The 20,198-nt window shown below is 40.5% G+C and overlaps 1 protein-coding gene across 8 annotated transcripts in view; it reads right to left on the minus strand.

The window, feature by feature from the left end:
* The window catches only part of LOC127418368 (protein diaphanous homolog 2-like), a 653,451-nt gene that overhangs the window by 267,460 nt on the left and 365,793 nt on the right, over window positions 1-20,198 (minus strand). For all 8 annotated transcript variants that reach the window (XM_051658976.1, XM_051658975.1, XM_051658977.1 and 5 more), the window contains 2 exons: window positions 18,467-18,565; window positions 12,767-12,861 (listed from right to left, as the gene is read on the minus strand). In XM_051658976.1, coding sequence (XP_051514936.1) covers window positions 12,767-12,861; window positions 18,467-18,565 — 194 coding nt within the window. The remainder of the gene's footprint in view (window positions 1-12,766; window positions 12,862-18,466; window positions 18,566-20,198) is intronic.

Raw genomic sequence — 20,198 nt, forward strand, 5'->3', positions numbered from 1 at the left:
AGGCAGATTGAGTCTTGGTGAAGATCAGAACATGAAGCAGTGCAGATTAATCAGTAATAGGCAGTGTTAGGAGTCCATAGAGGGAACCTCTGGGGTGTCTGCACCCTCTGCTGATGGAAGAACAGACAGTCAGAGAGCATTAGAGGAGACAGGTAGACAGGACCAGACCACTAGTCTCAGTCTCAAATGATACATCCACAGACTGAGCAAGGTGTTTACAAGGTACAGGGTTGACGATGTGAAGTGTTTGTGAGGAAAAAAATGTTGTTCGATTTGCCAAAGTTTGCAAGATATATAAAAATTAGTCATTGAAAGACATTGAGAGTACTGTTTGAGGAACTTAGTACCACTTAACCTTGATATCCATGAGCATAAATTCTGTTGGCAGAATATACACACATGTTCCACTAATTTATTTGGTTCTTTGCTAATTTCTACATATAAACGAATCAAACTGTGGTTGGACACTTTACATGTCGATCAGAATGTCTCTCCGTCTAAGTGGATGGTTCTTGGCCAGAATGAGCTCCAGAGTGGACCAGATATTATGCCGATAGCCAAATGTCTGGCAAAATGAGTCTTCACATGTGTATCACACACAACTAATATCAAATGTATTATTATATAGCTGCAATGGGAAATAGGTAATGACTTAATGAACACAAGAGGTACACCAATATAATTTACAATAATTGAGGTAAATATACAAATAATTTTCTATAAACAGTAATGCATGTTTATGGATATGCTCAGCTGTAACAAAAAGAGCAAACGAATGTTGTGTGTACAATAATACACTTTGTATTAGTATTCAGTGATTAATTTTGGAGACCTTAGAAGCAGAAATGTCAAGTTTGAATTCTTGTTAAAATACTTCTATCAATTATTCCATCCAAAAGTCCTATTTTAGCTGTATACAGTAACTTTCTGAAACCCTTTGCATATATCAAATGGAAGTTCTCAGGTTTGGAGATTTAAAGATTGGATATTATGTTGTACATGTAAATGTGCAATTTGATCATTATCTCATGCTGAAAAGTCTTGATACAAAATCTGACAAATACTTCACAATTTCCACATTATGTGACATCTGCATTTCAGCATTGCACATTTGATTATTTTCCTAATTTAGTTTATATATTTCTATTACGCAGGAAGGTGTGAGTACATATTAGCACTATGAAAATGAAACTGCAGCTTGCATTTAATTGCTAAATAGCTTTACATATGATGCATGCATCAAGTTAGTCTTACACTGACATCTTTGAACCTAATGTGAGCAAAGATCTGAATAGCAATTAACAGCATTTTATCAGGACATGTAGTTTTTAAATATATTACCCATTTACAGATACACACACACACACACACACACACACACACACATATATATATATATATATATATATATATATATATATATATATATATTTTTTTTTTTTTTTTTTTTTTTTTTAAAAACTTTTTGTGAAGTTCAAAAAGAAGAAAGATTATTCAAAGCCTCTGCAAAAGTATCAATGCCCACAGTACTATTTCTTCTGAAGAGCAGGCCTTTCACTGAACACATTAACTGAGCTGATTTGAGGTTAGCCCTGCCGTAATAAGAGCGTATGAGCATAGATGAGACGTGCAGTGGGTCATTTTCAAATGAAAGCTATTAGTGTTCATTACACAGCTCCCTGTTGATTGCACTATACATAAAGCTCAAAGGTTGAGTTTATTTTGAATATGATGTGGGTAGAAAGGCTTATAACAATTCAAAAGATAAAGTTTTGCTCCAGGCCAGTACAGTGCCAAAGTGCAGCCCTCGTTTGGAGAGCAAGTGAGAAAAACATTTATCTATGAGAAGGTAGTGGTCGTGCAGTGAGATTGTTTCCTGGTGTATCTCCCACACATGGATAAAACTCCTCTCCCAAGAAAATCACAGACAAAACCATAATTTATCCTTTGTCATCCACCTCCATTTTCAGGTGTAACCTGTTAACTTGCTTATCATAATATTGCATTGCGATTGAAGTCTGGTTTATTAAATCACATCGAGAGCTGTTTGTCTACTGTCCTATCCTCAGCAGACTATAATGCCACTGGTGCATTATTTAAGTGAGGGCCAGAGCCTTAGAGAGTTTATTAATGATATCTGCATTGTGTTAGCTTTTGGCTTTAGTGTGCTTTTGGCATCAGCAGTACAAGGGCATTGAACCAAACACCACTATCCCATATTAAAGTCTCCCCAAAGGGCTGCGGAGGGTTCTTTGAGAGATTAAGACACCACTGGAGAACACAAACTTAAGATACTGCCTCCCTGGCAGTGATAGGGCCATCCCAATATTTATTCCTTTAATTATAATCTAAACTGATAACAAAGACTTAGGACTATCTAAAATGCACACAAAAGTTTTTTCTTCAGGAAACTGCAACCTGCACCATTATCACCACATGCTTCAAATGGGCTCTGTTTACACTTGGTACTAAGACCCGTCTCGGGTGATCTGATCACAAGTTGTCAGATGAAACACATTGCCGTTTACACCTGGTCGTCCAAATGAATCTCCTCAGATTTTGAATCACAAACACTGTCAGTATGTTACTGCATGATAATTATGCTCCAAACAGACAATAAAAGTGCAGAATAATTTCTCCCAGGTACACTTGAAATTTTATCGAAGCACAAATATGACACTTGGAGCAGAATTCTTCATTATTTAAGTGGGGTAACTTTATTAACTGGGCATGAGATTTGCATGCTTTTCATCAGTGTCATTGTTTGTTGATATCAGGTGCCCTGAAGAATTTTGCAAAGCCTTGTGCATCTACATGTTCGTGCTTTAAAAATGTTCGTATTGGACATTTATTTCCATTTACCCAGCAAAGATTAAAACTCCTGTTTTAGTGCAGTGTTTGATTGAAAGTTAAGTGGGTGGTGCTTCACAGTTGCTGGGGATCCATCAGGATGGATTAGTGTTTACACCTAAAATGCAATGTGGACACTTGCGTTTTTGCCTACCTCTGTATGTGGCCTGAGTGATCCGAAATGACATTTTGAAACCAGTTTACACCTGTTTTTAGTGCTTAATAAACTTAATAAATGAATTAATCTTAATAAACAGGGTCATGGATACAGCAGGGCACAGCTGCTGAACTGGAGAAAAGGAGGAACGGGCATGTATTTATATGGTGAAAATGAAAATATAAAAGCAAAATGCAGGGTAAAGGGGATTTTCTTGGGGTGAAGATTTAAGGTTGTGGCCTCACTGGTGGCTTGAACAAAGCTGAGCTTGGCTGAACCTGGCTCCTTTGGAGCTGTGAAATGGCCATTGTGATAAATGAACACAAGGGGTGCTAACACAATGCCGAAGTATGTACTGAGGACTCTTTTGTATGTGCAAAGTCTTCAGTCTCTTTCTGTGTCTGAGTCACAAATCTACAATAGGGTCTTTATCAGAACGTATGCCTTTTTCATTAGGGGGGGTTGTATTTTATTTGATTTTTTATTGCAGGCTTTTTGTTGTCAAAGGGATTACTTTTTTGTTTCCCTTGTGTGATGTGAAAATGTGAAATGACATCCACAAAGCAAGACAAACAAAGAGAGAGAGAGAGAGAGAGAGAGAGAGAGACCAAGTCAAAAATAAAAATAAAAATAAAAAGAGAGGCGCTAAGCCTCATTCCAGTCAGAAATAAAAAGAGTGATAGAGGGAGCGACTGAGTGAAGCATCCCATTTTTCTCCATACAATCGTAAGTAAGTGTTTGAGTGCTTGGCTGTGCAGGCAAGCGTTAGATGAGAGGCTTCACACGTCTGCTGTATGGATGGTACATGCTGGCAAGCCTGCTGGGATTGACAGATCTGTGCATCACTCACATGAACTGATGGAGATATAGAGGAGTAGTGTATGTGTAGGATGGAGTATTGGACCAGTCGGCTCCAACACATCTGTAGGTGACTGTTTAGCAACACTTTCGCCCTGAGACATTATTTGCATTGCACATTGAATTCACAGAAATGCAACATTTCCTCTTAATATTCACATATTTTGCTTGATCATTTACATAGGTTGAACCAATGGACTAGAGTCAGGTTCAGCTGGCATTTTAGTTTAATGCAAATGAAAACAAATCCCTGAGAAATATATGTACAGTACAGTTTATTCAACACGTTGTGTTTTCTAGATTATGCACTATTTTCACAACCAATGTTACTGTTGTTTTGTTGACTGAATATTCTACACTGGTTACACAGCAGTACAAGACTGAACAGATTGTACTTCTATCCCTCACAGCCTTGTTTTTATGTGTGTTTTGTAGTTTTTTCTTTTTATTTGAGCAAATTTCCAATAACTCTTATATTAAATACTGAAACAAACAGAACCTAATACCATACAGCTACCAACTACAGAAAAACAAAAAAAGCTAAGCTAAGCTGAATGCTATCCTTTAGAGAAAGTAAATAGTTCTGCAACATGGCAAACGTAGAATGCCAAATTTAAGATAAATCATATACATACCTGTATATTTATACAGTATACACAGTACGTATATTTACAACAATCAGCCACAATATTAAAACCAACTGTCTAATATTGTGTAGGTCCCCCTCGTGCCACCAAAACAGCACCAACCCGCATCTCAGAATAGCATTCTGAGATGCTGTTATTCTCACCACAATTGTACAGAGCGGTTATATGAGTTACCATAGACTTTGTCAGTTTGAACCAGTCTGGCCATTCTCTGATGACCTCTCTCATCAACAAGGCATTTGAACTGCCGCTCACTGGATGTTTTTTTGTTTTTGGCACCATTCGGAGTATATTCTAGAGACTGAAAATCCCAGGAGATCAGCAGTTACAGAAATACTCAAACCAGCCCATCAGGCACCAACAATCATGCCACTGTCCAAATCCCTGAGATACATTTTTCCCCATTCTGATGGTTGATGTGAACATTAACTGAAGCTCCTGACCTGTATCTGTATGATTTTATGCACTTAACTGCTGCCACACGATTGGCTGTGTAAGGCTGGCACCAGGATGTCTACAACCAAAAGGCGCCATTTCCGGTAAAAGTCAAAGAACTATGCGAGAATCAATGTCATAGAACTCTCTCACAAAAGCTGAAATCTACACCGGAATATCACCATGTGTGATAAATTGCAAATCGCCTTTGCATTGTTTTACAAAGCTGAAATCTTCACCTGAACATCACCACAGTGTGATAAATTGCAAATCACCTTGCTGCCCCCTCTTCTCTCTCCACCTTCTCCCCTTCAACAGCTCTGGACCAACACAAAGACACAAGATTTATATATAAAAATATAACAAATACCATGAAAACAATGAATGCAACTCCATGTGTTTGATGTCATTTAAGAGGTCTCTGTGCGACTGGTATAATGGTCTCTCTCCCATGTTGATAAAACTAATGGTAACAAAGTTATAAGGTCTTTGCCAAATACTGCATAATTCTGGAGGTCTATCCCCCTCCTTGACCTACAATTTAAATCATCTCCTGTATGTTAACAAGGTTAAACCCCAGGAAGTCAAGAACACATTCACCCCCAAATTCTCATTGTTCAAAGGATAATACCATTTGGTACACAATGTTTATTCTGTCTGGGTATTTAAGGAAAGTTGGTAAGAAGCTCGGCGAATCTGTAAGCAGATATCCCTCACACTTGATGTGTGTAGTCGTTTTTACAAGGAATCTGTAAGCAGATCTCCCATGCTGTACCGCTGCATGTAGTTTTGTCAGGTATGTTTCTTTGACTTGTCTTTTATTTTTAGTAATGCTTGTTTATTCTGATCATGTGAAATTGGCTTTGATTTGAATTTCTGCAACAATGTTTTATATCCTACCTGACAAATAAATTGTTATTATTTGATTTATTCTAAATTCCTCTGAAATCATTTATATCATTACTGGAGCTTTAATATAGGAGGAAGCCATTTAAAGTCTCTCAGTTTGAATTTAAACCACTCAGGACAACCAGGTAGGACAGCCACCTAGGACAACCGGGTAGGATTTGAATTTTATTAGACCAGCGTAGACCATTTAATATAGCTTTATTATAGGAGAAACCACTCAGGACAACCAGGTAGGACAACCACCTAGGACAACCGGGTAGGAGAAAGCCATTTAAAGACTCTCAGTCACTGCTCACCGCCCATCTTAGCAAGTTGTATGTACGTGACTAAGCGGCAATATCGTCTGGTTAGGAGACAGGCCAAACCAGACGATATTAGTTAACCCTACAACTGCTGACTAAGAACGGAACTGGCTATCCATTTTCGGGAGGTTTACGTAATTTAATAACGGCCGGCGCAAGTCTCCAAAGATCGAAATTACAATGGATAGAAGAGGATTTAGAGTAACCAATAGCCTAAAAATGTTAAATTAAAAGAATGATCAGAAATTAATTAGAGCTTAAATATAAATTAGAGGTCAACTTAAAATTTAAAATTGGAGTCAGATAAAATGAATAACGGAATCAAATGTGTGAATTAACAATAATTGCTTTACTTCAGTGCTCAGAAAAGACAGAACAACGCAGAGACCTTCAAGGGCAATTTATTGAAGTTCCACTCCGGAACGGATAGAAAATTATCCCTTTTTACAGCTGATTAGATAATCGCATGGATGATTGTTGGTGCCAGATGGGCTGGTTTGAGATAGTTTGAGACCTGGTAAAGATGGGCCCCCAAGATGATCCGGAAGCCATCCTGGAGCTCTTTGAGCGGACAGCGGGAGCATGCAGATGGCCGAACACCCAGTGGGTGGTCCGATTAATCCCACTGTTGTCTGAGGAAGCCCAACTCGCAGCACAGCAGCTACCAATGGAGAACCTCCTGGTGTACGCTGGCTTGAGGAAAGCCATCCTGTAATGGTTCGGTCGGACACCCAGCGCTTCCGCTCGCTGACCACTGGTGAGCAAGGCCACCCATTTGCCTTTGCCTGCTGGAGGTGGTTGCTGGCTGAGCAATGCAACGTTAAAGCTTTGATTGATCTGGTGGTAATGGAGCAGTTTACCACTCGACTTTCGAGAGGGATGGCAGAGTGGATCCAGTGCCCTCGCCCGGCGTCACTCCAAACGGCCATCCATCTGACAGAGGACCAAATGGCGGCATATTCAGGAGCCGGCGAGCCCCAAGATCCTTCTCTCTCTCTGTTGTCTTCCCTCCTCCCCCTGCTTTCCATCCTGTTCCTCCTCCCCAGAAACAGGGAGTGGCCCCTCGTAAACTGGCTCCTCAGTTCCGGGGATTGCACTACCCGCTGGTTTCCCCTGCCCCTCTCCGCTCTCACTCCCAGGTTAATGGACCCACTGCCATGGGCAGGTCTGTTGGAGCTACAGGGAACCCGGGCATTTCTGGGACCAGTGCCTGATGGAAGTGGGAACATTGGTTCGGGACCCCGACACACCACAGGCGGTATGTTCCCGATCGAGCTGGGACATACCGCATACCTTTGTGTATTAAGGGGGGTACATACCAGGCCTTGGTGGATTCAGGTTGCAGCCAAACCTCCATCCATCAATGCCTGGTTAAAGACGAGGCTTTGGGTGCTAGTCACAAGGTGAAGGTAAGGTGTGTGCATGGGATATCCACAATTATCCTGTAGTGACTGTGTCGATTCAATTTCGAGGGCAAAAGCATAGTATGGAGGCTGTGGTAAGTTCGTGCCTCAACCATCCACTAATTTTGGGCACAAATTGGCCAGAGTTTTCCACTTTATTAAGGGAAATCTGTGCGGATGGGTCCCGTAACAGAGCGTCTCGGTGAGGGATTTGTGATGTGCTGGCTGGGGAGGCGGAGCCCGGGTTAGGTCTATGTCAGATCCGCATCAGGATGACATGTGGAAGGGGGAAGCCTCGGCTTCCCCAGCCCTTAGAGGATTCCCCGCCGGGGATTTCCCTGTGGAGCAGATGCAAGACGAGTCTCTTAGGCACGCCTTCGACCGAGTGAGAGTGATTGATGGTCACCATCTTAAGCCAGAAATTGCACTCACATATCCATACTTTTCTATTATAAATTATTGGTTGTATTGAATGATGCAGGACGCTCAGACAAAAGAAGATACAACCCAGTTATTGATACCAAAGAACCGTCGCAAAATGTTATTCCAGACGGCTCATTATAATCTGATGGCTGGTCACTTAGGGCAAGACACTGGTCACTTAGGGCAAGACACTGAACCATCTAATGGCCTGTTTCTATTGGCATTTGCGGGGATGTTCGCACATGGTGTGAGGAATGCCATGAATCTCAGCTGGTGAATTCACTGGCCACCCCAAGAGCACCTTTGCGCCTGCTTCCTTTGATCGAGTTCCCCTTCGAAAGAATTGGTATGGACCTCGTCGGGCCATTAGAGCAGACAGCACACGGGCATCACTTTGTGTTGGTTCTTGTGGACTACACAACTCAATATCCAGAAGCAGTGCCTTTGTGTAACATCTCAGCATGTAGTGATGCAGAGGCACTCATCAGAATTATCTCCTGAGTGGGGATTCCAAAAGAAATCCTCACTGATCAAGGCACTACCTTCATGTCACATACACTACACGAGCTATACAAATTATTGGGTATTAAATCGATTTGGACAAGTGTGTACCACCCGCAAACAGACGGCTTGGTTGAATGGTTTAATAAAACCCTGAAAAACATGATTCGTAATTTTGAGCGCGAAAATGCGCAGAGTTGGAATAAGTGGCTTGAACTCCTGTTATTCACAGTTCGAGAGGTATCGCAAGCCTCCACGGGGTTCTCCCCATTGGAATTATTGTCTGGGCGTAAGCCTCGCGGTGTCTTAGATGTAGTCCTTGTATTACTACCCACATCAATCTCTCAAGTCGGGAAAGTCGATTATGAGGTTAAATGAACAGATAGGGGTGGAACACGGCAAATTTACCACCTCAACCTCTTAAAACTGTGGAGAGAGGTGGTCCTGACGACGGAGGAGCTCAGGCCAGAGGTGAACTTAAAAGCCATTCGCAGCACCCCAGTCACTTGCGGAGACCACCTCTCATTGTCGCAAATCATGGATGTGGCCTGCATTCTCTGACGTGTTCCTGCCCCTTCCCGGTTGTACGAACCTCATAAAAACCATATCGAAACAACCCCAGGGGTAGTGGTACGCAGTCATCCCTACCGATTACCCAAGCACAAAAAAAAGTGGTTCGAAAAGAATTAAAGGCCATGCTCGATATGGGGGTAACAGAAGAATCCCAGTGACTGGGCCAGCCTGGTGCTGCTGGTTCTGAAGAGCGATGGCTCAGTCCGGTAATGTGTGGATTATAGAAAGGTCAATGCGGTGTCTAAATCTGATGCATATCCAATGCCTCATATTAATGAACTGCGACCAGCTTTTATTCGACACTGGATTTAATGAAGGGTTATTTGCAGATCCCCTTAACACCAATGTCCCATGATAAAATGGCCTACTCCACACCGTTTGGCTTACACCAATTCATAACCCTTACCTTCGGTTTGTTTGGGGCCCCGGCTACATTTCAGCGTCTTATGGACTGAGTCCTCAGACCGCACTCTACATATGCCACAATACAGTATTGATTGGCAGCGGCACATGCAGCATCTGAGGGCAGTTCTGAGGTCGCTGTGACAGGCGGGACTCATGGCAAACCCCAAGAAGTGCACAATTGTTCAGGTGGAGGTACAGTATCTGTGTTTCCACTTGGGTCATGGGCAGGTGCACCCCCAAATTGATAAGACCGCAGTGGTTGCGGCCTGCCCAAGACCCAAGACCAAAAAGGAGGTGAGACAGTTCCTGTAGCTGGCTGGCTATTATACGAGGTTTGTGCCTAATTATTCGGACGTCACCAGCAAGCTGACCGAACTTACTAAAAAGGGAGCCCCAGACCCGGTCCAGTTGTTGGAGCCATGCCAACAGGCTTTTATGCAGGTGAAAGCTGCACTTTGTTGTAGGCCATTGTTACATGCTCCTGATTTCTCTCTCCCTTTTCTTGTACAGACCGACGTGTCGGACAGGGGGTTGGGAGCTGTGTTGTCCCAGGTGGTGGAGGGGGAGGAGCACCCGGTGCTGTACATCAGCCGGAAGCTTTTGATGAGAAAGGCGAGGTACAGCATCGCTGAGAAGGAGTGTCTGGTCATCAAGTGGGTGGTCCTCACCCTTCGGTACTACCTCCTGGGATGGGCTTTCACACTCTGTTCGGACCATGCCCCGCTCCAGTGGCTCTATCGTATGAAGGATACCAATGCGCAGATCACCCGTTGGTATCTGGCTCTCCAACCTTTTAAGTTCGAGGTGGTCCATAGACCAGGGGCAGATGGCTTTTGCTGAATTTCTCTCCAGAAATGGGTGGGGGGAGTACTGGGCAGGCTGGATGGCTACCTGGCCTGATTTGGGTGGTGGGGGTATGTGATGGTGGGAGCGTGGTTGAGCACCGGCTTGTGAATGGAGAGCGAGATCAGGAGATGAAAATGGTGAGAACCATCACCTGGCAATGATTGTCTCTAACAGCTGTTTGTCATTGCAGTGAGAGTGGAGATGGGTTTTAAGCACGAGCCAGACGCCAGTGAGGGGAGAGAGGATCTGCAGAGCTGTATGTGTGTGTGGAAAAGTGTTTCACTGAAAAGCAGACATTTGTGTGTGAAACACTGAAAAGTGCAAGAATAAAGATTTACGTTGGACTGTTTATCCGGCTCCTTGCTTCCTCCTTGCCCATCATAAGAACATTGTTACAGTATGCTTTGCACAATTTTCTCTATGTGTATTCTATGTGACATCAAATCTGAATCACAAGTGTGACCACTGGGTCATTCACACTCATCTGGTCTTCTTCCGTACTCTGAGACTTGACATTTCCTTGGCGCTGCGTGAAGGATGTCATGGTAGAGCAGCTATAGTTGTGTTCTTACTCCACATGAGGCAAGTAGGAGTATAGAAAACAATACCCAGTAGACTCTCTAGCCATATTGCTGGAGTGGTTGGGAGGCATGTCTGTCTGTGACTTCTCGAGCTCACGCACAATCCTCTGCCAACATCCCATCAGCATGACTGAGGCATTACAATCACACTCCATTCAGTCACATAGCCACTAAAAAGCCAATACCATTACTGGATAAAGGCATAAAACAGAACATGTGCATTACCTCTCACTCAAGGATGAGGATATCATGCTGTGGCTATTTGAGTTCCAGGGATGAAGATGGGGGTGATGAAGGTAATAAATGTGAGGGGGCGGATTAGACCGAGTGAGAGAGAGAAAACTGAAGCTAAGAATAGAGACATGGGAAGGAGGTGTGCCGACTTGACAGATGAATATCCTCTATATAGCGGAGCTGAATGTGGGAAAAGGTCATCACTTTAGCTCTTCTGCTTCTGTCACTCCAGTTCAGGCTTTCCACACTGAGCCAAAACCACCTGGCAATTAAAGGTCATCTCTGCTTCCAGTAACAGCCAAGAAGGGCCCAGTGTAAACCAGGACATCTAAATATCCCTTATCTCCTCCACCTGTTTCCAGACTTTGAAAGATGAGCAAAGGAGAAAAAAATGGAAGGAGGTAAGATCATTTAGTTCACACTATGTGGACAAACGTTGAAGATGAATTATGGTTTAACTGGATGCGGTCCAAATATTTGAGATGTAAATGGCTAGGGTAAAAGTCTCAATTCCCCCAAGTGGTCTCTAAGATAGACACCAGCCAGTTGATTGTGTAATAGAGTTGACTCTTTCAATCCTCCTAATTCACAGCAGTGAAAAAGCCACCAGAGGCTTTGAGGGTTAGAGAGGGGGAAGGCTTGTGACAGAAAGGGTGGTCTTATGTAAATGAGATCAAGTCTTTCAAAGACAGCTGAAGTATCTTTAGCTTAGGAAACACGTGCCATTTGCAGTTACTGCGTTTAAGATGAACAAAAACCACTGAGACAGTTTGGGCTTGAAGAGCTTCCTGAAGGATCATCAATCTTGCCTATAAGATAAAGGTCAGTGGGAGAGAAGGTGGAGTGGCAGGCCTTTTGCCAAGTCCTGTCCCAAAGCAGCTATTATGAGAGAATGAAAGTGGAGCTTCAACTTACCTGAGTTAATAAGAGCAGACTTAGTATTGTAAATGAAGAACTGCCTGGCATCAAAGGTGCCTCTGTAATGAAGTCATTCGAATGCACACACAGTCATCTGTAGGCATGAAAGATCTCTGACCAAACACAAATGTACGGTAGGTAGTTTCACCAATTAAGTTCAGGTTCCTAATTAGAATCCACAGGAAGTTCTGGCTTTTGTAACACAAATTTATTTGTTTAAGGGTTATGCTAGGTATAATGTTTTTCTTTATGTCAAAAGGTTACACATACTCCTTTAAAAGCTGAAGTGTGTGATTTCTGCGACACTAGCATCCCACCAAATGGAAGTTTTCATAAAGAGTTCAGAAAACTGCTCCCATCTTCAACTGGTGCTAACAGATAGTCCAGCCCCAAACTCACACCACTGGTCAAACCAATGTTTGCTAGTGCCACAGAGCCATATAGTTACACTTTTAGGTGAAATCAACCTACAAATGGCTTGCTTATAGTTGAATCTGCATATTAAGCTTGGATACGAGAAATACATTGAACATTGAAAACATTACATACATCAGCTTAAAATGTCCCCAAAAATCCATAGATTCCTGGTGTCTTAAACTAGGACCTGGACTCGATTTTGACCAGGATATGTTTGCATTTTACACATTCCCCTGTGAGCGGATAAAGGTTTCAAATGGGGGATCAAGCTGCATTATGTGAAAGTGCCTATGCACACACAACTCACCTGGATTAGTGCTTCACTTAGCCTCTCCTCATCCACCTCCAGCACAATATTCCGAATCTCTTCATAAGGCAGCCGGAATGATCCCAGGAAAATTGCTGTTGGGAGAAAAAAAAAAAAAAATATGGAGAAGTCATTTTCTGTCCTATTTGTTTAAACTGTTAGAGTTCAACAGAGGCTCACTCATTGTCCCTCAGAAATGACCATGGGAAAAAGTCAATAACTTCTCTGTTTGATCTATTTCAGGGCAATTGGGAGGGAAAGAGAAACACAATACTCTGGCAACAGTAAAAGCTTCTAAAACAGCCTCAGATTTGAGGCCCTATTACCATACAATGACTCAGCATCTTAAACTTTCACCTGGGAAGAAATGCAGAGAACCATGGGTGCAATTTCACCAACAACTGAATTTGATAACCCAAGCTCTATCACTTCTGAGGAAAAAATAGTCTGTAATTATAGTATACAGTATATACTTTAAAGCATGTCAGTGGGGAAACAGACATAATTGTACATTCATTTCTGAAGGAGTCTCAAAATTGAGTTTAAAATTACCTTAAAGGTGCACTCAGTAACTTTTGTCTTTGTGTCATCTTGGACTTACAGTGACACCTAGCGGATTGGATGCAGCATAATTTAAAATCAATAGTTTTCAGTTTCAGACGCCATTGTAGAAATTTAGCATTCACAGTCAGCCATGATTAATTTAATCAAAGAGTGAAAGTGTTGAAAAACAGGACGGTTACTGAGATTAAGCAAGTAGTATTCGGCTGGTCATGTGATTCTAAAATGGCAGCCCCCATGTGCAGACCCTCTCCATGTAAAATAGCATTTTATAAGGTGACTGATATGAATGGAGTCTTCATTTTAATGTGAGTGGTCATGACTTCCTACATATATTGCAAAATTACAATTCATGTCTTTAGGAGTTAAACTTTTTTTAATGAGGAAAAAAATACTGAGTACACCTTTAACATTTCCTTAGATTAAAACACTCAAGTATTTTCCAGTAATGTCTGGAAACAATGTTTAGCTAAACCTGACCTTGTTCTGGGAAATTCGTATGGTACAGAAACATTCAAAAGGTTGCTCTTGTTTTGTACTACCTACTGACAGCAATTTTAACACGTTTTAGACTACTGATGGGAATGCATGGCTGAGTGGTTACTGAAGATGATGCGTTAGAGTCTGCTCTCTGAAATTTGTTTTTTATAATGTCAAATTCCTCCATCACAGCCAATGAATCAGGCTCTTCTGCCTCACCACACCATCCAGCTCTCTAGTGAGCAGGTGAACCAGGTCCAACTTCTGATGAACAGTGATTTAATAAACTACCATTCCCACTGCCTGATTGACCGAGTCTCTGTGAAACTCTGCTCTATTTTCTGCAGTTCATTAGCAGACCATCTGCGTGTGATAATATGCAGGTTTCTTCAGAGGAAAGAGAGTTTTGTGCTTTTATTCAGGAGATGAAGGAAAAGCAACATGGCAGTTTTTCAAAGCAAGAGGATCATCTGGCAAAAACAGGACACAATAGCAGAGAAAAACATTCTTATAGCAGATTTGTTGCACTAAAACATACAACAGGGTTTAAAACTAGACAAGCAATGAAATGCATGAAATCTGGTCATGCTGTAGGGATATGCTAATTGAGAAGTCATCAGCATGATGATGAGCCAATCATCAAGAGTATCGCATGCCAGTAAACAAACAAATGGTTAGTCAACGAATACAGTGAGTTTAACAACCCCCAAAACGTATCATATTTTCTGCAAAAATGTGAATTGGACCACAAATGCTTTCGCCTCATCTGTTGATTCATTAGCATAATTTACACATTCACAGCAAGTGAATTTTCTTAACTTTTTCCTCTAACAAGTTTGCCCATGACAGATGCATCCCATAATTCATTTCCATTTCATATCCAGCCCTAAGATTTAGTTACTTTATTTGTGTGTTTTTCAACACAGCATACCCTGCAAGTCTGCGAATTTCAAGAATTTTAGCAAAGAGAGCATTTCCACCCGCATAAATATACCGGTGTTTCTTCAACTTCATTGACTTTTATCACTGTGGACTTCAAGAGAGTAAACTTGTGGACTTCTTTCTTCACATTCTAAATTTTGTTATTATTATTATTATTATTTGTCTACTAACAATATTCAACAGTGTTTGTACATCCATCACAGGAGATTTGTCTTTTTTTCTCTTTTTTTTTTCCTGAAAGTCATTCCCAACACAGTGTCATTTCCACCAAATCTCAAATTCTGCATTGTGTCGAATAGAATTCTGCGGTGAAAATTATATTTTATTGTGTTTATTTATGTATGTATTTATTTTTTTGCTAATTTCATAGCTAGCACTGTATATATCCAAAACACATAATATATTGATATAATCTACAATCACGTTATTCATTTACACTGCACAATGAAGACTTTAAGACATTACTGACATTGCAGCTTCATTTTCTGTTACAGCATAATTTTCTGTAAAGTTGCTTTGAAACTATGTGTGTTGTGAAAAGCGCTATATAAATAAAAACAACTTGACCTGACTTGACACCCATATATTCCTTACCACCTCCAAATAAAAACATTATTAACAGCAACTCTCACTCTATTTGTTTAACTGCAATCCTTTATATTTGCAAAAAGGAATGTGGAATGCTGACGCAGGGCCAATGTGACACCTCTGGAGCGATTTGGAGTGGAGCTGGACCAGGGATGAGAACAGAATGCCGGACTGTTAAACATGTTAGTGGAACACAGAGGTCTGTGTTAATAGAGGAGCATGACTTCATGAAGCTGTTGGCTACTTTGCTTTCACTAAAGTTAACTCAGTTCACCTCCTACATTAGCCACTCTCTTAAGATTCACAGCGTCTCAACTGGATTATTGTTTCAGCTGTATGCAGAACCCCACCCAGGCCCCTGGTCCAAAGTAACAAAACAAACATCTAGCATTTCTCTATATACTCGCAACAAAAACAGTGTGTGATAGTGTGTTTTTGTGCTTGCGTAGGATAACTCACAGGCCCCCAGGATCGATAAACTCAGCATCTCTTTTTAACCAGACAATTTCATGGCCAAAAAATGAAAGAGTGGACACTGTCCAGTCAGCCTACAGAGTGTACTCTCAGCATGAGGGGGAGAGAGCAATTGATACCTGGGGGTATGAGTAATTTTCGCTAGCCAAGAAAAGAGCAGCACTGTATGTTTGTAAAAGTGCTTTAGGTCATTCCCCAAGTCTTGTCTGTCTGTGCTCCCCTCCTCCTTCCAATAAAGAAATAAAATAAAAATAAAAACAGCCAAAATATATCATGCCCCACAGAAATCTGAAGTGGACTTTCAAATAGATGCTTTTTTCACTCTCTTTCTGCTTTCTTATCCCACTTCCCCTTTCCACTTCTCTGTGAAAGATGACAGATTTGTGGCTGAAATGAATGTGTAACAGCACTCCCAATCGTGTGCTGGCATTAGTTACTCTTAAGCCTGAAGTTGTAAAATAGCAGATACACACTCACCGAGCATATTATTAGGAACACTGTGGTTCTAATAAAGTGCCCATGTGGTCTTCTGCTGTTGTAGCCCATCTGCCTCAATGTGCATTTTGAGATGCTATTCTGCACACTACAATTGTACAGAGGGGTTATCTGAGTTACCATAGCCTTTCTGTCAGTTCAGACCAGTCTGGCCATTCTCCGTCTACCTCTCTCATCAACAAGGCATTCCCATCTGCAGAACTGCCACTCACTGGATGTTTTTTGTTTTGTTTTGGCAACATTCTGAGTAAACTCCAGAGACCAATGTGCGTGAAAATCTCAGGAGATCAGCAGTTACAGAAATACTCACACCAGTCCTAATAAAGTACTAAGTGAATGTATGTACACCTGTGACCTCACATCAGCTATATTCTACATTATATGTCAACTTTTGTTTAGCAGCTCTCCACAAAACACAGTTGCACTGTGTTTACAGCAAACATGAACAATATGTTAACACTATTTGACTCTCATTTTAATGAACGTAACTGGAAGTTTGAAGGTAAGGCTTGTTGTCTTTTTTTTTCTTTTTTTTTTACATACAGCTGGCATACCACAAATAAATGGCATAGCAGAATCCCTAAAGCTTGACATTTATACTGTCAGCTATGCCACTTTCTATGTAGGAATGGGACCGGAGCGCAAGTGGTGAATGAGAAGTGTATCTCTATTATTGTAGTATTATATCTCTATTATCTATGCTGAATCAACACTCAGCTAAGGTAGTACAAAATTATTTCTCCATCGGCATCACTATAGCCAAACTCAGAGATTTATCTTAGCACATACAAATTGTATTGATGTATTCAATTGGAATCCAAATACTCTTCCGGCTTAGATGAAAACAGGCACGGGTGGGACATATACTCAGGTGGCTGGATATTTTTGTGTTTGCCATGAATATTTCATGAAGTGAGATATTGTATATCTAAGGTGTTCTCCTCTTCAAGACAAAGGGGCCAACATTTCCAAAGAGGAATAAAATTGCATTCTGATGCTGCTTTCATCAATCAGAGTCCAAAGAGTCACAGACACTTTTCAGAACACAATGAATTCATACACACACACGCTCTCCCTGAAGATTCAAGAGGGGGAAAGAGAAAGTGACAGCAGGAGAGAGAGATAGAGTTGCAAAACACCACTAGGGTCTTGCAACGCTGATCAATAGTGACCAATAGGCAAAAAAATAAAGAAAAATAAAGAAAATAAAATTCAGCCCTACTTGAGGCATCAACAAGTGTTTCATTTAATCGAGTATAGGGTCGAACTATTGGGATATAAACAAGGAAATTCTACAGGGCATTGGAATTTGGTTCTGTGGTGGTAATGGCATGGAGAGTAGCAGTGAAACAACATATTTCTGCTATCAATTTTGTGTGGAGCTTTGTTTTTCTTGCTGCTAGGCATCTCCTCCAGAAGAATTGTTTTTTTATGTACTGATATGATGATGCCGTATATAATGAATCATTATTCATTATTTATTCCACAAATCAATGTGACATTTTATTCGCTAGCTTAATAGTTTACTTTTTGTATTTAATTTGTAATAGAAATGGTAATAGTTAACTTATAATGTGTAATAAAAACAGGACACCCTATATTTCAGGGAACACCCTAAATGTAGGAACACAATGAATATGCCATACAAGTCAATTTAAAAGTTGTGAGGTTGTTTCAATGTTTTTAAGAGAAGACTGTTTACATTAAGTAGACTAAAGGATAAAGGAGCAACTCGCAGACTTGTGATCTGCTTGACAATACAAGAGGATAAGAGGAATTTCAACTATGACATGATATTTACGAACAAGCAAACAAACAAACAGCAAAGAACAGGAGAAAAATGTCACTCAGTGCCTGACAACATTGTGGCTATAGATTCACCAGCCTGAACTCTTTTCTGGATTGAAAAAAACAAAACAAAAAACAAACAAACAAACAAACAAACAAAAAAAACTTGCTTAGATCTTTTCTAGTAAGGTGCAAGACTGTCTAGGCCTTCTTTAAAAAGTAAAATATGATAAAAAAAAAATATATATATAAAAAAAGGCAGTTCTTTAGGGACAAATGTACTTATTTGAAAGAAAAGAAAAAAAAAACAGATCTGGAGTCTCTTGGCTGGGTGTTAGGGGACACAGATGCTATGGCATGCCAATAACTTACACAGATTCTGGGCTGTTTTGGCATCTAGAATTCGCAGCTCTTTCGCTTTTTTCTTGAAATGTGTCATCCTGTCATCTGTTTCGTCCACTTCCTTTTTCACTGAAAAGCAAAGAAACAGTAACAGAGAGTGAATATTAATTATCAAAATGCTAAATGCATCTGCTCACTGCAAAACAACTGCACTGCATTTTTGTCATGTTTTCTAGAATAAATATGTAAAAAACCTGAAAACAATTTAAATACACTACAGAAGCAGAATTGTCTAAGACAATTTAGACTTGCTTTCAGAGAATTTTAAATTGAAATAAGTGCATTTTGTCTTACTGTTTCTATGAATAAACAAGTAAAAAAATTAAAAATAAATAATAATAATAATAAGAATAAGAATAAGAATAAGAATAAGAATAATAAGAATAAGAATAAGAATAAGAATAAGAATAAGAATAAGAATAATAGCCATTGCAAAAAGACAAACACACTTATTTTCAAGATATATCATCTAAAAACAAGTCTACATATTATATGTGGTATTACTTATCAAATAACTAACTTGATTTAAGGATTTTTAGAAATTTGTAATGGGGACAAAAACAATTAAATAAAGATTTTTATTTTTTTATTTTTTTGCAGTGCTCTACAGTAACATTTCAAAACAGTTTTGTGACAACTCATAATAACTCATTCAAGATGGCAAAATATTGTACTAATTATTATCACTTGTCATGAGACCAGGTTGAGAATATAAGTAGATTTTTGTTTTTAAATATAGTGAGCAAGTGGTCAGGACTTTCAAAAATCCAGAAAACAAACTATATATATATATATATAACAATGACACAAACTTTTATGACAAGAATCAGAATAAAAAGACTAGCAGCTGTACATCATCACACCATTAGCTAGGTAACTCCTAGCCAATCATATGTAATTCAATGCTTTATAAGTCTGCTCACAATCTATCACATTGCATTTCAGTGTGCTAACATGGCAACCTCCACCACCCCACCACCACAAGTTGAGTCCCGTCCTGCACGGGGGTAGGCTCCTCGCCCCTGCCTCCTATCTCTGACAGGATATGACGGTTCCGAGTACAATTTCTTCGGACCGGCAGACCGGGCTTACACCAAAGAGAGACATTACATATTCTGTTTTATATTCATCAAATAAATGTAATCTAAATTTCACTCAAGTCTGCAAGTCTTCCTGTGAGAACTGTATTGTTCTATTTTCAATGCAGCCTTGACAAACTGGCAACCGAAATCACAAACATGACTCCTGTGCTTTGGACCACACATTTTATTTTATGATTAAACCGAGACACTAATGCTTGTTAGACTTACTTTTTATAGCATGACATATAAAAAAATCAGACAGAGGGGAGGATAAATGGAGAGAAAAAGGAAGGCAGAAGCAAGCACTAGAGACAGACAAGTTAGGCAAGGTGAGACAGAAGGATAGGGAAACAGACAGAGAGACAGACAGACAGAGACACCGAGAGATGATGTGCTAAAGAGACCATCGGCGCATGACTGCGGCTTTACTCAGTAAATTGGAGGGAGATTTTGTGGACCTGCTATTGACAAACACAGGGCTCGCTCTGTCAAGGCTCAGAGCCACAGAGATAATTGTGTTATTTCTGTAATCCTGAGGAGCAGCAGGCATGGGAGCTTGGAACAGCCCCCTAGTATTCCAGGGACTGGTTCCCTTTGAGGCCTGCTTGAAGAAAGCCTCT

The sequence above is a fragment of the Myxocyprinus asiaticus genome, chromosome 27, assembly GCF_019703515.2.
Source record: "Myxocyprinus asiaticus isolate MX2 ecotype Aquarium Trade chromosome 27, UBuf_Myxa_2, whole genome shotgun sequence".
NCBI classification, from domain to species: Eukaryota; Metazoa; Chordata; class Actinopteri; order Cypriniformes; family Catostomidae; genus Myxocyprinus; species Myxocyprinus asiaticus.